Raw genomic sequence first — 17,852 nt, 5'->3', positions numbered from 1 at the left:
TACCTTTAACCCTTGTGCTATCTTAGATGACCCCACCCTTACATTGACGTGTTCTCCCTACTATGACAAAGGTGGATAAAGGTGGAAAGATTTTGTTTAATCCATGGACACCAGTGAAGATCACAAATCATTTAATAAAAAAGATTCAGAGCACTGTCTAGTGAGTCTAGATGACCCCACTCCCAATGTTAAAGTACCTAGGCATTTTAATCTGTAATCTGTTGTATCTTAAATTTAAACGTGTCTTGCGCCTCTCAGCCACCTTAATAAAGAGACAGTTTATCATTAACAAAGATTTTTTTATAATAAGATTCAGTTAAAGTATCATAAGTTGGTTAAAATAAAAATAAAAAGGTCACAGGACAAATACTCCATGGTCACTCACTTATGTTAAACAGGAACATTTTAAAGGTTAGAACGTTGACGTGTTATCCAGTAAAACAAGATTCTTTTTATTCCTGAAGATTTCTTCTAAAAAAAAAAACACTGATAAGTATTTTATAATTGAAAAATGGCATTGGGTAATAGGCAATGGTAATATAATAACAAATCATAGAGAGATATGGATTAACACGTTTATTTACTAAATGTTAAAGTAATCAATTGTGTTTTGCTAAATAAAAAAGAAAATCACCATAAGTTGTTACTAAACTCTTTTCCATCAAAGATCCCCGTCCTGAAATGCAAACGTGAGAAACTGCAGAAAGAAGATAATTTGGCTTCGCACTTATTTGGGGACATGCTGTTCTTACATGGAGTTCTCAAATTCTCACCACTGCAACATTCACGTTTGTTCAAACCACAATAATGTTGATTTAAGGGTCATTTTAGGGACACAAAATATACTTTATGGCTCTACAAAAATCCTTTATTTCTAATGATCTCACTCTGCTTGATTCTCAATAGCACTTGTTTTGATGTGGATGGTTTAGTCTGATTTTTATTTATGTATTCATTTTAAAGCTACTTTAATATTTTTTAAATAAATTGTATTCATTTAATGTCAGAATTCACTAACGAAACCAATGCAAATATGCCGGAGATGTCCAAACAAAGGTTTAAAATTATTATGTGATGGCCACATGACCTACAGCTAGGGGGCCATTTTGTGGCAAAATTTTCATGTTTTATCACAATATGGGAAAAGTAAACTTTTATTTAAGCTAACTCGAGTCTGAACCACCCCTGGAGTTTCCTTGACCTTTGACCTCAGGAAGAATCCAAGATTTTAAATTAAAAAAACAAAAAATAGCCTTAGTACCAGCTGCAAATTTAAACTCATGCTAGGGATTTTCATTGATTTCCTAACTTCTTGGGCATCATTGTAAAGAAATTTTGGAAAAAATGTTGCAATTAGAAGTTGTAGATTTTGAATTGTGTGCGCTGGCAAAAGTGGTGTTCTCCTGTTCCTCGGACAGTTTTTCATATACTACTGTGAAAATGTTATGCATAAACTACTGGTAAGAGTTAAACAAGATGATGTAACATGGGATTTGTCCATAATACCCCTGTGACAGACTGGCGACCTGTCCAGGGTATGCCCTGCCTTCGCCCACAAGTGGCAACTTTCGCCCTCCAGCCCAAACAATTCCACGGTGACGTAGAAGCATGCGGAGGTTTTCTTCTTCAATGCCAGCTACTCTTTCAAAAAGCGCCACGATACTACTACTCTGATCACTGTAAGATCACACTAATTATCAACTCATTACGGAGCAAAGCCTTGCAATGTTCTCTGCCTGCTGCCGCGTGGCGTTGGGGGCTTCTGGCTGCCGCGGCTGCTGCGGCAAGGGTCTTGGTGTGGGGGTGGCTGGTCACTCCCCCTCCTTCTTTTCACATTCCATCATTCATTTTAGAAGAACATAAACACTCAACTGAGCACAGGTGTTAGTTCACCTTTGCACTAATAGTTTGCGTGATTGAATGAAATATCTCACAGCTAACAGGTGTGTTTATAACATTTGAGTGTGTGTGAGGACAGATTGAGATTTGTATTCTATCTAAACCTTACCGTAATGATAAACATCCAGTAGCTTGTTGCTTTATGCTGCTTCATGGTTTTACCCCCCTCCTATGATCACCCTCCTATCCCCCCCTCTCTAACGTCCCTCTCTCTTCTTCCCTCCTTTTCTTTTCCGTCCGGTCCAACACAAAAGATTTTCAAAAACAATTAAAATGAATAAATTTGGACTCAATTACAAAAGGGGTTTATTCAGACATACCTCTGGTTTGTCAGAAGATTTATAACCCCTGTTGTTAAAGTAAAATATGTCCAACACAAGAGGCCTTCAGCTCTCATCTGTCTGCCCAACTGTTGGACAGGACAAGTTAAAAAAATAAATTAAAAAAAAGCCTTGCAATGGGCGCAGGCTTTTCTGGCCGCTAACCCCATAACTCATCTGCCGTTTGACCGTTTCATTGACGAGTTCCGCTTAGTGTTTGATCAGCCTCGGAAACAAGATGAAGCCGCACGCAAGCTACTTACCCTCAAACAGCACGGTCACTCTGTCAGCGAGCACATCATGGACTTTCGTATCCTGGCTGTGTAGGCCTGACCCGGCGTCCGTGGCGTGTTTTACCAATCTCTCAGTGAACCCATCAAAGATCATCTATGCACCCAGCCAGAGGCTAACACTTTTGAGGAGTTAGTAGCAGCCGTCCTGCGATCAGATATCAGACTCCGAGATCGTAACCAGATCCGGAACTATGTCACCCAGAAAAACCTGTGCGGACACACCAAGTTACTACCATGGACGCTATTCCTGTTCCCCGACCAGAAAACTCATGCAGTGTCACCGATGAACCTATGCAAATCGAGCACTCTAAATTCACCGCGGAGGAAAGATTAAGACGGCGCAACGAAGGTGCGTGTTTCTATTGCGGTGAATTAGGTCATCAGGTAAATCAATGCTCCGTTCGTTTAAACTCCAGAGCCCCCCGCTAGAAGACAGGCCGCGGGGGGTACCTCTACCATGTTTAATGATTTCTTGTTTGTTCCTGTCACGTTATGTCACCAGTCCAAAGTCGCCGACCTTCAGGCGCTAATCGATTCTGGCGCAGAACAAAGTTTGATTGATCAGAGCCTTGCCCACAACTCACGTCCCCTGTCAAAGCTGCTGGTCTAGGTGGTCAACACCTCTCACTTATAACTCACCACACTAAACCCGTTATGCTTATTACCTCCAGTAATCACCGCGAAACCATTAATTTTTTTGTCACTCGCACTCCCAAAACTCCCGTAGTCCTAGTGTTTTCCTGGCTTAAACTCCATAATCCCCATCTTAATTGGAGCCGCCACAGTATCATAAATTGGAGTGATTTCTGCATGGGTAACTGTCTCCAATCTGCGTTACCATCTGTGACTGCTCCCTCGGGTTGTAAAAATGAAACCATCGATTTGACTAACATCCCTGAATGTTATCATGATTTAAAGCCTGTCTTTAGCAAGTCCAAAGCCGCCTCCTTACCACCCTATAGGCCCTATGATTGTGCCATCAATTTATTAGATGGTGCCCCCCTTCCTGAGGGGAGATTGTTTAATCTTTCGGGTCCAGAAAAAGTTGCTATGGAACAATATATTCAGGAAGCCCTTTCTCTTGGTCACATCCGTCCCTCTTTGTCCCCTGCCGGTGCCGGTTTCTTCTTCGTTGAGAAGAGAGACAAGTCCCTCAGACCTTGTATCGATTTCCGCGAACTCAACCAGATTACGATAAAAGATAAATATTCTCTACCTCTCATCAGCTTGGTCTTTGATTCCATTCAGGAGGCACGCATATTCTTTAAACTCGACCTTCGTAACGCCTATCATCTGGTGCTCTTGAAAGAAGGGGATGAATGGAAGACCGCATTTAACACCCCAGTGAGTCATTGTGAATACTTAGTTATGCCGTTTGGTCTAACTAACGCCCCTGCTATCTTCCAACGTCTAGTAAACGACATGCTTAGAGACTTCATTAACCATTTCGTCTTTGTATACCTTGATGACATCTTGATTTACTCTAAAGATCCTGCCCTACATCAGAACCACGCGTCCGCCTCGTCCTCCAAAGGTTACCTGAAAACCAGCTGTTCGTTAAAGCAGAAAAGTGTCAATTCCACTCTACCAGCATCCCGTTCCTCGGGTACATCTTTGAAGCTGGCAGCATTCGTCCCGATCCCGCCAATATCACTGCTGTTTCCCAATGGGAACCCCCCTCGTCCCGCAAAAAACTACAACAATTCCTCTGATTTGCTAATTTTCTTTTAATTTAATTTCTTTTAATAATTTTCGCTTTATTAGAAACTATAGCTCCATTGCTGTGCCTCTCACTCAACTCACGTTCACCTCCAAACCGTTTCACTGGAATCCCACAGCCCAGGCCGCCTTCGACACCCTGAAAAAATTGTTCGTCTCCGCTCCTATCCTCATACAACCAGACATCTCTAGGCAATTTGTTGTCGAGGTCGATGCCTCCGACTCTGGTGTGGGAGTGGTTCTGTCCCAGCGTGAGAAATCCTCTGGAAAACACCAACAAACTCCCGGTTACCTGTATAATTGGCAATCTCACGTAGGATATAGAATCCAAGTCATTCAAGCACAAGGTGAGGAACCCTATCATCCCACTCCTCCTAACGGCAAACTCTATGTTCCCTCATCCCTAAGGTCGGACGTCATCACCTGGGCCCACTCATCCCGCATCGCCTGTCATGGAGGGGTCTCAGAAACTCTCAATCTGTTACGCAGACGTTTTTTCTGGCCCTCCATGAACAAGGACATCAGAGAGTACGTAGCTGCCTGTTCCACCCGCGCGCGCTCTAAGTCCTCTAACTCTCCGCCCTCAGGATTACTTCATCCACTGCCCACACCAACCAACCTTGGTTTCAACCTTGGTTGATCGCCATAGACTTCGTCGCGGGTCTCCCCATGTCACAGGGTAACTCCGTCATTATCACTATTGTTGACCGGTTTTCAAAGTTTGTCCATTTCAACCCCCTCTCTCAGCTGCCTACGGCCACGGAGACCGCTGACGTCAACCTGGTCAACCACGTTTTCAGACATCATGGCATCCCCACCGATATTGTGTCTGACCGCGGACCTCAATTTATATCACAAGTTTGGAAAGCCTTCTGTTCTGCCCTAGGTGCCACAATCAGCCTAACATCGGGGTATCACCTCCAGTCCAACGGGCAAGCTGAACGAGCCAACCAGGAGCTGGAAGCTTCCCTCCGTTGCCCCGGCGCCCAGAACACCACCGAATGGTCCAAATATCTGGTGTGGATTGAATATGCACACAACACGCATCCCTCCTCAGCCACAGGTGTGTCACCATTTGAAGCCTCTCTCAGATACTGGCCACCTCCGTTTCCCTCCCATGAGTTAGATCTGCCTGTGCCCTCCGTACAAGACCATCTTCAGTGTTGTCAGCACATCTGGCGTCAAACCCAAGCTGCTCTTCTCCGCATCAAGGAGAATAGTGGACCCTTCACTATTGACCGTATCATCAATCCCACCTGTGTTCGTCTTCACCTTCCGACAGCCCTCAAGGTTTAACCGTCTTTTCACGTTTCTCAAATCAAGCCTGTTCTGTTCGAGTTTTTGCCCGCCTTCCGCTTCCCCTCCACCCGCCCGGCTCATCAATGGCGCGCCGGCGTACACTGTCAGCCGCATCTTGGACGTCCGGCGCCGGGGTCGCGGCCATCAGTTCTTGGTCGATTGGGAGGGTTATGGTCCTGAGGAACGATCCTGGGTCTCCCGTTCACTCATTTTGGACCCCACCCTCATCTCCGACTTCTACCGTGCTCACCCGGATCATCGGCCTGAACAGCCTGGAGGCGGCCGTTGGGGGGGTACTGTCATGTTGCCTCTGTCAGCCCCAACCCCTCTGCTCTGCTCTGCTCCTGACTCCACCAGCTGTGACCAATTCACCCTCATCAACCCTGCTGCTCTTTAGGAGACCCAGCTCCATCATTCAACGCCAGTTAGTTACCCCTAATGGTGACTACGCCTGGTCTGCCTACTCATGCCTAGCTTAATCTTGCCTTGCCTCGCATTAACCTTGTACTTCCTTGTCTCAGGATTTACCAAAACGAAGGTCACCCGTGTGGAAGTCATCTGCCACTTACCCGCTGCCTCAGAGAACCTTGGAGCCGAGCTGCCGTGGTATTACCTCCAGCCATGCCACGAGCCACGCTCTAGTCTGGATCGCCAACCTGCCGAAAACAACCTTGTCATCTCTATTGACATTAAAACCACTTACCAAGTCACTCACCTGTGTGATCATTCTGGGTTTCAGCGTCTGGGTCTGTCTCGCCTGAAAACTATGACACAACATGTCACATTCAGCTCTGCAGCCAGATAAAATGGAGGAAGTATTGAGGCTTCCAATTGGCATGGCTTATTTATACTCACCATTGTGTTGACAGTTATTGACTGAGGGACAGTCTTTATCCATTGGTGGGCCTTCAGGGCCTTCAAGGCCTTCTCTGAAAGCTTAAAAAATATCTGAATCATACGTTAATTATATTTTGTCCATGCATACACATTAAATCATTACAAATGGTCTGTCCATTCCCTTTTATTGGGTTTTTTGAAGGTTGTGCTGCTTCCAGACAGACGTATTTTGATATTGGAGCATTTAACCAATTGCATTTTAGCTGTTCTTTGTTGCCAGGCAGGGTCAGAGCTAAAGGGGCCTTCACGATCAGTTCTGAAGGTCCTGTAGTACAAAACCAATGTCGGACATTCATTTCTTTTAACCAATCCGATTTTGAGGTGGTGTTAGCAGGGCCTTCTAGCAGGCTTTGGCAACGTCGCAGTATTCAGACTTTCTGATTGGACAAAAGTTTCAGGAATACAGGAAAAATGTCCCACATGCAGCCTTGCCGAGTTTGACACAGAGCCACAGAGCACTTTTGAATTTGTCTCAGTTAAAAACAGAGCTGAATGTAATGTACGCCATGGATGATTTTGCAGGAAAATATCCCAATGAGCATGAACCAGCTGGACCAATATGCATGTTTGGTGCTGTCCATCCCTGTGTCCACTGCGTCTGTGGAGCGGACATTTTCCGCTCTAAAGCGAATTAAAACCTACGCAGAAGCACAACTGGACAAACTCGGCTCTCAGCACTGGCCTTGATGGAATAGAAGAGGACTTCTTGATGGAACTGAAGCGTGATAATCTACTTGACAGGGTGATGGGACTGTTTTTGAGGAAAGAGAGAATGACGCATGAAAACTATCAGTTAAATACAGTTAAGCATCATTATTTCCAGCAGCTACAAAAACTATCAAATATAATTCAGAAAACCCTTCAAAAAGTCACCATCTAGTTAAAAGACTTTATAAAAATAAAGTTACATAATTACTTCATTATTTTGCAAGCCTGCAAACAAGATTCAGAGCATGGCAGGAGCCCTGAAGTTTATCTTCAACACTGCAAAGGTACATGCTTACAAAAATGTACAGAATAGCTTCTATTAAAAGATCCAAATCACAGATTTCAGACGCTGCATGGCTAATGCTGATAGCAGGATTTACTTTATCACAAAAAATTCAGAGGATATCAGCAAAAGCAATTTCTGGAGTGGTCTGTTTTCAGGAGAAAAAGATATTTTAAAAGCACCAACAGAACTATAAGATTTTGACTGGGGTCAAGCTGAGTGTGTTAGAAAGCCTGTTTCCAAAATACAAAAAACAAAGAATTTGAAGTAAGGACTTTGTAATAAAACCATGGATTTCAGGTATGAATTCTATAATTTTTAAAAACACTTTTGCAGTTCATTTTCACACTGAAGAATGAACAAATTGTAAAAGCAAACAGTCAGTCTAAGCAGAACCTTGTGTTCAGTGTTTAATTTTAACTGAAACAATAACACCTCAGTTTTAATGTAGAATAATAGCACGCTAATCTAAATAGCCAACTCAAAGCCCCACTTAATTATCTAATAGCCCAAATATTCCCTAAATAAAACCCAAAAATGTCTAAACGTGAGTGAACCCTGTATTGCTGATGCTTCGTCATCTACTCAATCATGAATTGGGTAGCAGCGCACGGCTGATCTGCAGGCAGGTTGACTTTGACCCAAATGACATTCATTATCTGCTTAATTAGATGTATGTCAGGCATCTGTTGAGGCAAAAAAAAGCAATGATTAAATTCTGAAAAAAGGATGATTGAGCAACTTGCAGATAATTTAAGATTATAAGGCCATCTGGGTTATGAGGTAGAGAGGCAAAGGATGAAGGTGAAAGTATGTCAGAGTGACTAAGAAGATTCATGGAAATATGCGAACATGATATTTTGTCCAGCAGAGTTCCATCAGTTTTACCAACACTAGATTTTAAAACAACTCTGTACTGTGAATTGATTTAGTTGTTACCTGTTTTATGATCATAGATCATGCAAATCATGATTTGTGATCATGTAATAAATCTCCCCAGAAGTAGCAGTAAAATACCAGATTTATCTGAGAAAAACAAACTGTGTCAATCAACACTGAGCTCTGCGGGATCTAAAACATATGTTGATCAAACTTTTTGAAAGAATATTTCAACTGTTGCATTATTGGCTTTTAGTTGAATTCATAATATCAAACAACATTTAAAGGACTCGTTTAAATGAAAAGAAAACACTTGCCACAAGGAACTCTGACTGGTTTCTGCACCACGTATTTAAAGGTATTTATTGTATTGAATATACTGTACCACACATTAATGTTTTCACTGCCAGGATGACCTCTCCTCGACTGTGCTGCAGCAGATTTATTTCCAACAGTTTATGCAGTTAAGTATAACGGGTTCTGAAATCCAAATGTGGATCTTGAATTGGTTTTATCATATAAAAAAATCACAAATAATTTTTTGCACAACCCAACAGAATTTCATAAAGGAGAATTATTTTTTTCCAGTATTTTCTCAGATATTGCAACTTTTGAAAACCTGCAGTTTTTCCTAGATCAGTCATTGCAAAAGCTCAGAGGAACCACAAAGCTGAACAGAACACAACTTGTCGGCTTACATGAGTTTGTCTCAGAGTGGCTGAGTCAGATGTTGAGCACTCAGTTTTCTTCCTCTGTTTTTACCGCTTCATCAGCCCATCAATATGTGTCCTATTCAAAAATTCCAACAACTTCCCATTAGCCCTTGTGCTATCTTAGATGACCCCACCCTTGCATTGATGTGTTATTCCTTTCATGACAAAGGTGGATAAAGGTGGAAAGATTTCATGTAATCCATGGACACCAGTGAAGATCACAAATCATTGACGAAAAAATTTTCAGAGCACTGTCTAGTGGGTCTAGATGACCCAACTCCCAATGTTAAAGTGCCTAGGATAGCACAAGGGTCAAAGCCATTGGGGAAAAAATGTTGCAATTAGAAGTTGTTAATTTTGTGTGGCGTGTGCCTGGCGGGCTTGCAAAAGTGGCGTTCAACTGTTACTCGCACAGTCTTTTGTAGGTTACTGTGAAATTTTTATGCATAAACTACTGGTAAGGCTAAAACGAAATGATATAACATAGGATTTGGCTGTAATTGGAATCTGTGCGTGGTTAGCAAATACCCTTGGTTGCTAAGGAAATCCAAAAGTTTACTTTTCCTGATTCTTCTGAAACTCACACCAATCTGTTCGTTATCCCCAGGCGACCAAAACATTAAATGATTGCGATGGTGATAAAAACTGGGTTCCCTCACATGGTCCCAGAACATGTTTTCTCACCAAATAGAGATTCGAAATTCCCCTTTAGGTGTGATTGTGAACATACACGATTGTTTTTCTTTATGTGTTGCCCAGTGACGGACTGGGTGAAGCCAGGCTTAGCAGGAAAGCTTTAGTGACCTTTATGACACTAAGATGACACTAAACATATATAGATGGGCGGATAGACCTTTTGTATTCTTCTACTTCCTGTAAAGTGTGTGCATGATTGGACACATTGTACATTTTTGTGCTTATCTTTGTTTTACTTCTCAGAGCTGGCATCTGGCTCAAAACTGTATGACTGGATAGCTTTCAATATTGCTCGCCATTTCCATCCGTAATGTTAGATTGAGGGCGTGAGGGAGAATATGAGGGACAGTGTGTAAATGAAGAGCGAGAGAATGAATAGTAGGGGGAAGGAGGGCGGGATGTGCCGCACCAACAGTCCTGCCCACAACTCAAAGGGAAATTTCTGAAGAACTACTGCCACTCTACAGAAACTATGCCCCTAAAAAATGACACAGGTTTTTTAACATTTTGTCTAAAACTGCATAATCATAATTAAAAGACCACTAGGAACACTTTAAAAACGTATCAAAAGATGATTGAAGTGAGACTATTCTTTAACTTTAAACAGACTGAGCTTTGGCACCATTTTCTAAAGTACTGACAGTTATGTGTTCTTGCTCTAAAAGAAGCCTAAACTTATTTATAAATTTAGTACAGAAAAACATTTTATGTTACTCAACTATTGTTTCTATTCTTGTTGTGTCATACCTTTATCCTTGAATAATAAGTGTTCTTTCATATCTTAGAAAATGTTTTATTGGATATAATTCACATTTTTTTCATCTTTTATTCGAGATTCATTTGTTGCTTTGTTGTTTCTGAGAGCTGAGCTGATGCCCAACCTCTGGGACATGCAATGCTAGTGTGTGCAAGAAAGATTTTAGCACAAAATCAACAAAAGTACACAATATTATGTTTACTTAGTTTATTAAAATGTGAAATGTATGAGCCATTTGTAAAAAAGGGACACACGTCAAAGAGAAACATCATGAGCAGCAATATCCAATGATAATGAAAACCGATGAAGGAAAGAGATTTGTTGGATCTTTTCATCTGGGGTTCTCCTCTTTCAGGCCTCAAAGTTGTAAACTGACAAGTCGAAAGCCTTGGTCACATGCAGCTCCCATGAAAACTGATTGACAGGTCTTTTGACTTTGCCTTTCTGCCGCTTGCCCTCCTCGATCATCAGCTGGACGTCTTCATTGTCGAGAATTCGGATGAGGTCACCCTCGGGGTCACGGTAATTCAGGGCAATGTCCTCCACCTTGAAGACGTTCCTGTCAAACAGGGAGAATCAGAAACTAAAGAGACAGAAACATGGATCAGACAGTTTCCTTTGGTCAAAGGTTTGTAGAATCCAGAAAAAATCTTTATTTGGGTTTGTGTCACCATGGAAACCAAAAAAGATGTAACTTTCATTTTAAGTCACTGACTGTAAGTGCATTTTAATCTTTCCTCCGCATATTTTTATCTATGCTATCTCCTCCTCCGAGCTGCATCACATTGAAACTGCAGTCTTATCCATCCAACTCTGGGGCATAAAAGACTTCAATACAGAGAAACAATAATGAGCAAATAAGCAGCAGAAAGGAAATGATTACGGATGAGGAGGAAGGGGAAAACGTTTCCTGCTGGCACCTATCTAAATGAGCAAATAATGAAAGATAGAGGGGCAATGAAAGATAACCACACAAAGAAGAACAGATCGTTTATTAAGCATTTGCATCCAGTGCTGTTCCTCAATCAGAGAAATTTTTAGGTCCTAAAGGAGCTAATCTGACCAGCGTTGATGATTAGCACCTGGTAATTATCATGTTTGATTAACATACCTCCAGGGTGTGCTGTGTGTCAGTTTACTCTTTGAGTTTTTTTATTTTATTTTTTGCTTTACGCTTACAAAGAAAGCTGTGAGGCAATGAAAGTCTGAAAGTGTACACATAAATACATGCAACATGAACTCTAATTTCTCATAGGTTGGTTATTGTAATGGAATCAATTTACATTTTCAAGAAAAATGCTTAATTCTTTTATGAGGAAGAAAACTAAGACGTTGTGACTAGAACTCCTGGAGTAATGATCTTAACAGGTTGAGCTTGGCTAAATGCTTCTGCTCAACCATACCCTACATTAATTTTGAAAAGGAAATATTACGGCAACAAAAATTAAGGAATTAGGTTTTAAATTTTAAACAAATAACAGTAAAATAGCACCTTATTTTTTCTTTATGTGCACTAAACCATTTATTTATTTATGTAGCTTCTCCCACCCATTACAGGAGCCTCTATTTTCACATGTTTGGAAAATCATTGAGCACCAAATCTGACATATGTCAATAGAGGCAGCAGACGTGTGTGAACACAGCATTACACTGTTCCGAAGCGTCACACTTTTGTCCCAAAAGAGCAACTTATACTCCGGAGCAACTACTATATGTTTTTTTCTTCTTAATTTTGTTTTTTTTTTTGTTCTGTTTTTTGTTTTTTTTGCTCCTGCAAATACAATATATAAAGCAGTTAAACGTGCAGGGAGGTGGAAAAAGCAAGAAAGGATTTTGTTGGGACCACCCCCAAGGCAAACAAAAGACAGCAAATTAAAAGTAAGATTTCTACCTCATGCGAGACAGCAGTTCGTTATATGTTGGTTGGATGCTCAGGTCTTCTTGCACACAAACGTCTCTGCAAATAAGCAAACACAATCTGCTGACTACACATTCTCTAAAAGCACATTTTTATGCAAACTATACTTAATTGATAATAGAAGACTGCAAAATCTTTTTTAAATGTAGTGCATCATATTTTCTCTTATTTAATTAAATCTAAATTATTTCTACCTTAACTGGAGCCACACACACACAAAATGAAAATTATTTTTGTTAATTTTCTTGTGCCTTGGGTGAGTAATACACAAAATGTATTTTAAAAATAAGTTTTCAACATGTGTATCCACATTTGGTAGAGCTAGGACTTAAGAGGTTAGGTCTAATATTATTAATGAAACACAAATTGTTAAGTAATCAAATTAGAAATCAGTTTCAAAGTGATAGTCCATGACAGACCTGGTCTCTACTCCAGAGGGCGTGAGCAGGAAGCAGCGGAGGCAGCTGTATGTGTGACCTCCACCGTTACTCTCGGAGTCACTCTCTGGGAGGGCTTTAATAATCTTTACATAGGACTCTGGAAAAATACCCGTCTGATTGTTAACTGTTCCCTAAAAACAAATGAGAAGAAAATAAAAGCGTGACGGGAGAAGAATCAAAGTTTCACAAAATAAAGTAATTAAAGTGTGATAAAAAATGAGGAGAACCACAAGACAGCACTCAGAGGAACATCAAAAGGGAACACTAACAGAATAATTGGCTTATTCATAATAAGCTGCTGTTTCAATGCAATTATCATAACCAGGCAGTTTAAAAAGTGATCTTGTACCTGTGCAACATAGTTCGTTTAATGAAGCCCTTTTTAAATGCTTATACCAGAACAGGTAAACAATTTTACGTAAAAATCCTTTTGTTTTCCTTTTTTAGGATCCAGTTTAATAAAAAAATAAGAACTGGACCAAGTGAGTTGCGTCACCCATAGAAAATTGTTTACTTCTGGGTCCAAATTAAGTAACTCTAGTTGCCAATTTTTGTGACACAAATGACGGCATTTAAGAGAGAGATGACATCGGTAAAGAGTGATTGGGCCGTCAAATTGGTCTGAGTCAATATTTCTATGGCAACCACCCTCACCAATCAGGATTGAGCTTGTTGGAAGTCCACACCCCTACCACTGAAAGTGGGTTCGGGAGAATCTGTGAATCAGACATTTGAAACATTTGAAACGACACCAGATACTTTTATCGAGGGATCTGATTGGCCAACTTATGACTTGAAAAACTTGCACTACAGAAAAAATTACAGAAAAAAAATTAGGATTAGCTAGAACATGTTAAAAAAAGGTAGCAGAGCAATAATTATTATTCTGACAAACATAATGACTGAGTAATAGCTGTTTGTTTGTCTATAGAAGTCTGTAGGATTTTTACTTCTTGGAACCAGTGAGTACTTCCTGTTTGGATCGCCAAGGGGGAGGGGTCACTCAGTATACAGTAGCTCTCAGTCAATGCTCTGGACTGTTTAGGTCTGGGGGGCAGTTCCTGCTTGTTTCCAAACATACCTGGCTCTGGCATGTTTTGAATGGCTGGATACAGCTGATTCAGGTAATCAGCCATGAGTAGAGCATTACATATGCAGACACACCAACCCTGAAGGCCTGGAGTTCTTCCACCTCTCATTTAGGTCACTGTCACTATGTCATGACTTGAACTACTTGCAACTGTCAGCTAGTTTGTGAACAAAGAAAATAGATTTGACAACAATAAAGATTAAAAAGAAGCATCACAAGGTGTTGAATTCTGTTTTTCCTTTCGGCTTCTCTCTTCATTGGTCGCCAAAGTGAATCGCCCTATGATTTGCACGTGAATTGGGTTGAGTTTTACAGCAAATGCTGACCCAATCCTGAGCATTTATCCAGGCTTGGGACCAGTAATTGAAATACCAAAGCATGGTTGAGAGCTTAAAACACCTGGTGGTCCCAAGCAGTTTACCAGCCAAAGACTAACCAGCCGCATTGGCTTTCAAGTTCAGATGAGATTCGGAGTCTAAGGTAATCCAGTCTTGACTACAAGACTCTTTTAAAAATTATTTTATTGAAAAACTCACAACTCAATTTAATATGAATTTTTGCTTAAAGACCTACTTTGATTATCTTTTTATATATTGCAAGAGTGTTCCCAATGTTTTCTTTTTAAATTATGATTAAGTTGTTTTTAGCCAAAATCAAAAAACCTGTGTTGTTTTCTAGGACATATTCTGCAGAGTGACAAGAGTACATTAGAAATTCCCCAATGAGTTGTGGGTGAGTATGTAGGCGCGGAGTTCTTCATTGTTGTTTTGGTCATTTAATTTCAGTCTTCCTTTTTTCTTTCAATTCAAATTATTTGGCTATTCCTTGTTTCATCTCCTTTCCACTACCTGTTTTGTCCATCCATCCTCCTCTTTCCATCGTTCTTTGCGTTCCACACTATCAGTCATTTCCCATTCTCTCTTCTTTACTCTCCTACCCTCCCACCTCCCAATCGTTCTCTGTCTCTGCTCTTACTTCCAGCCAGTCGGCATTAACTCGTCGCAGCAGGAAGATCACTTCTCCCCTCTTCAGGTTCAACTCCGCCTTGCTGTTCCCGCGAAAGTCGAACATTGCCTGAAACGCAAGCAGGGGAAAAGGAGAGGCAAGTGAGTGAACAGAGAGGAACACGTGGAGACGGATTCAACACAAAGAGAGAGCCATGACAGGTGAGACTCACACACTTTAAGAATGCAGACTAGTCTGATTATCTGCAAAGGCAAAAGGAAAAATGACTAAAATAAAACAAGCAGAAAATACGAACAGGATGTAAAAATAAGAGATTGTAAAAGAAAGAAAAGATAAAAGTTTTGTGCTGTTTTAACAATGTCAGTATTTTGCTGTTGTGTAAGGATGTTACTACTATAGTTTATGCAACTATAGGTTTTTGTCCAGGTAATTTTCTTTTTGAAAACAGCAGAATCTGTGGGCTAAATACTTTGTTTCATAATCTTGAACAGACAGTTATCACAGTCTTTTAGATTCATTTGAGTTGTGAAAATGCTAACAGCAGAAATGTTCAAATCTGAAAAAATCCAGTACGCCAGAACTTTCCTTATATTGACCTATAGTAAGAACTATCCATTTCCTGAGCTCATATCAGTATTTTAACAGAAGCAAACCACTAGAAAAAAATTCCATTCGCCAAAAAGCAAACAAAGCAGACGTTGTGCTGAGACATTTGAGAACCATTTTAAGGAGAGGCAGAGAAACTAACCAAAAGGTTGGAGAATCATTGAACTACACAGGGACCAAAAAAAGAACAAGAAACGGTTAAAGCAGTAGGAGGGAGGTGAAGAAGAGGAGGAGTAGGTGGAAGAGGATGGGGTGATAAGAAAAGTTAATCAGAAGTACACCACTGCTGATATTGTCGATCCGAGCTGAATTTGAAGTTTTTGGTAACGCTTTTTTGATTCCATTTTTAACAGCGACAGAGTGAAAGCCTGCTTGTTGTCTTCCAGTAGCAAAAGCAGATATAAATCTATTCTGCATAAAAGAATAATCCCACTACATACCGTCCTGCACTTCAGTAATCTTCCTTTCAAAGTCAAATTTGTGATTTGAAAACTGATCCTGTTTACGGTAAAAATAAAGAAGTGTTGATAATTAACAAAGACAATAGAAAATACTTCAAACAATCATTTTACTTATCAAAGGTACATTTTTTAGGAAACTAAAGGGTATTTTAACATTTCTTCATATTTACCCATTAACATTTCAGTAGATAAAGGCATTCCATGGAAAATGTTAGCCTGAGCCTTTAGTACTGTTAAACCCACAGAATGATCTCCTTTACAAACAAAACTCGACTGAGTAGATATTAAAGTAAAAGGTCTGGGAATATAGGATCGAGAAAAACAGGGTTAGTTGTTAAAATTACAAAACTGGTAGAAATTAGCAATCCAGTCTGTTGTCCATTTTGCCAGCTCCATGACAACTTTCCACACCATTTGCAGGCCGTTAACCTTTCAAGACCTGGCATCACATCACATTTTGGGTTAATGCTACTTAACCCTTGTGCTATCTTAGATGACCCCACCCTTACATTGACGTGTTCTCCCTACCATGACAAAGGTGGATAAAGGTGGAGAGGATTTCATGTAATCCATGGACACCAGTAAAGATCACAAATCATTGAAAAAAAAGGTTCAGCGCACTGTCTGGTGGGGTCTAGATGACCCAACTCCCAATGTTAAAGTGCCTAGGATAGCACAAGGGTTAAGTGGGGCCCTGTCAAAGATTTGACAAAGTGATAGTGATAGAGACAGAAGCAAAAACGTTAGCAGGACGCTTCATTAAAATTTGGAAAAGTGAATATACAGCGTTGGTAGGGCACATATTGACTTTAATAAAGCTGTGAAAATTCAGCAAATCAGTGGAATAAAACTCTGTGCTAGCATGTAATATCCTACAAATAATAACTGAGTGAGATAACTGAGGCTTAAAAGGAAAAGATAATTAATGCAACAATCTGTCTAAGAAAACTCTTAATCAAAACCCCCCTGTTTTCTAACCTCTCATTTCATCACCAGCAAAATTCAAAAAACAATTTAAAAAAATGCATATTTACTTCTGTCTACAAACAACAGAAGGTTGCTTTTAAAAAATGATTAATTGTAGATTTGAAGTGAAAATTGTATAAGCAAGATAAAAAAGACAAAGGAAACTTTTTATAGCCATTTTGTAACACACACCTATCATTTTTAAATAAGATTGACTACATGTGTTTTTCCTTCATTGATTACTTATACATAAAACTCAGTTGAATAAATAAATGGTTACATTTCATTCAGCAGCTGAGACTCAAATGCAGTTGTTGGCCTTTGTTCTCTTATTTGATGCATAAAAAAGAATCACACATTCTATAGTCGGGCTGATACCTTTTCTAAAGTCATCAGAGTCGTCACACCCAGACACAATGGCCGTTATGTTTAACCTCCTAAAGGTGGAACAGTAGTACCCAGATGTACCCTAATGTGCTGCTGTTATGAGTGTGTGAGATTGCCCAACAATAGTTGGCACAGGCTCCAGCAGCCCCGAAAGGGATCGGCGGAATCAGAAAATTAGTGAATGGAGGGATGGTGATGTTGTTTGCTATTGGGTGATTGTTCCTTTGGTCTTTTTAACCAAAGTTATAAATGATTTTCTAATATCTAGTTTTATGGATCAATGTTTTTTATCTTTAATTGTGCTTCAAGACTCCTTAGACAACAGATCTATAATAAAACCTTCCTCTAGGTTTTACCTCTTTGATGTTACTACACAGCACTGGATCTATTTTAAAAGTTGTGTGAAAGTAAAAAAAAAAAAAAAAGGTAAATTTTTTTTTTTCTGGAATATTTCAGGAACCAAAATAATAGAAAGCCAAGCAAATACTTTGCCCATTGCCTAAAAAAACACTTTTGCAGTTTTACAAATACATTTTAAAAATGAAAATGAAACTA

General features: G+C 40.1%; 2 protein-coding genes across 2 annotated transcripts in view; one reads left to right on the top strand and one right to left on the bottom strand.

The window, feature by feature from the left end:
- Positions 1-10,655: 10,655 nt before the first annotated feature.
- The window catches only part of ncf4 (neutrophil cytosolic factor 4), a 38,623-nt gene continuing 31,426 nt past the window's right edge, over positions 10,656-17,852 (bottom strand). Inside the window, exons 7-10 of the mRNA XM_004066067.4 lie at positions 14,887-14,985; positions 12,801-12,952; positions 12,355-12,420; positions 10,656-11,022 (exon numbers count right to left, since the gene is read on the bottom strand). Of these exons, the coding sequence (XP_004066115.2) occupies positions 10,815-11,022; positions 12,355-12,420; positions 12,801-12,952; positions 14,887-14,985 (525 nt within the window). The 3' untranslated portion in view covers positions 10,656-10,814. The remainder of the gene's footprint in view (positions 11,023-12,354; positions 12,421-12,800; positions 12,953-14,886; positions 14,986-17,852) is intronic.
- Positions 14,895-17,852, top strand: part of LOC101161860 (parvalbumin-7) — a 52,646-nt gene continuing 49,688 nt past the window's right edge. Inside the window, exon 1 of the mRNA XM_023958890.1 lies at positions 14,895-15,077. Coding sequence (XP_023814658.1) covers positions 15,071-15,077 — 7 coding nt within the window. The 5' untranslated portion in view covers positions 14,895-15,070. The remainder of the gene's footprint in view (positions 15,078-17,852) is intronic.

This window comes from Oryzias latipes, chromosome 1 (assembly GCF_002234675.1).
Source record: "Oryzias latipes chromosome 1, ASM223467v1".
NCBI lineage: Eukaryota > Metazoa > Chordata > Actinopteri > Beloniformes > Adrianichthyidae > Oryzias > Oryzias latipes.
Note: the sequence above shows the minus strand (reverse complement) of the source record. Positions and strands in the feature narration are given on the sequence as shown.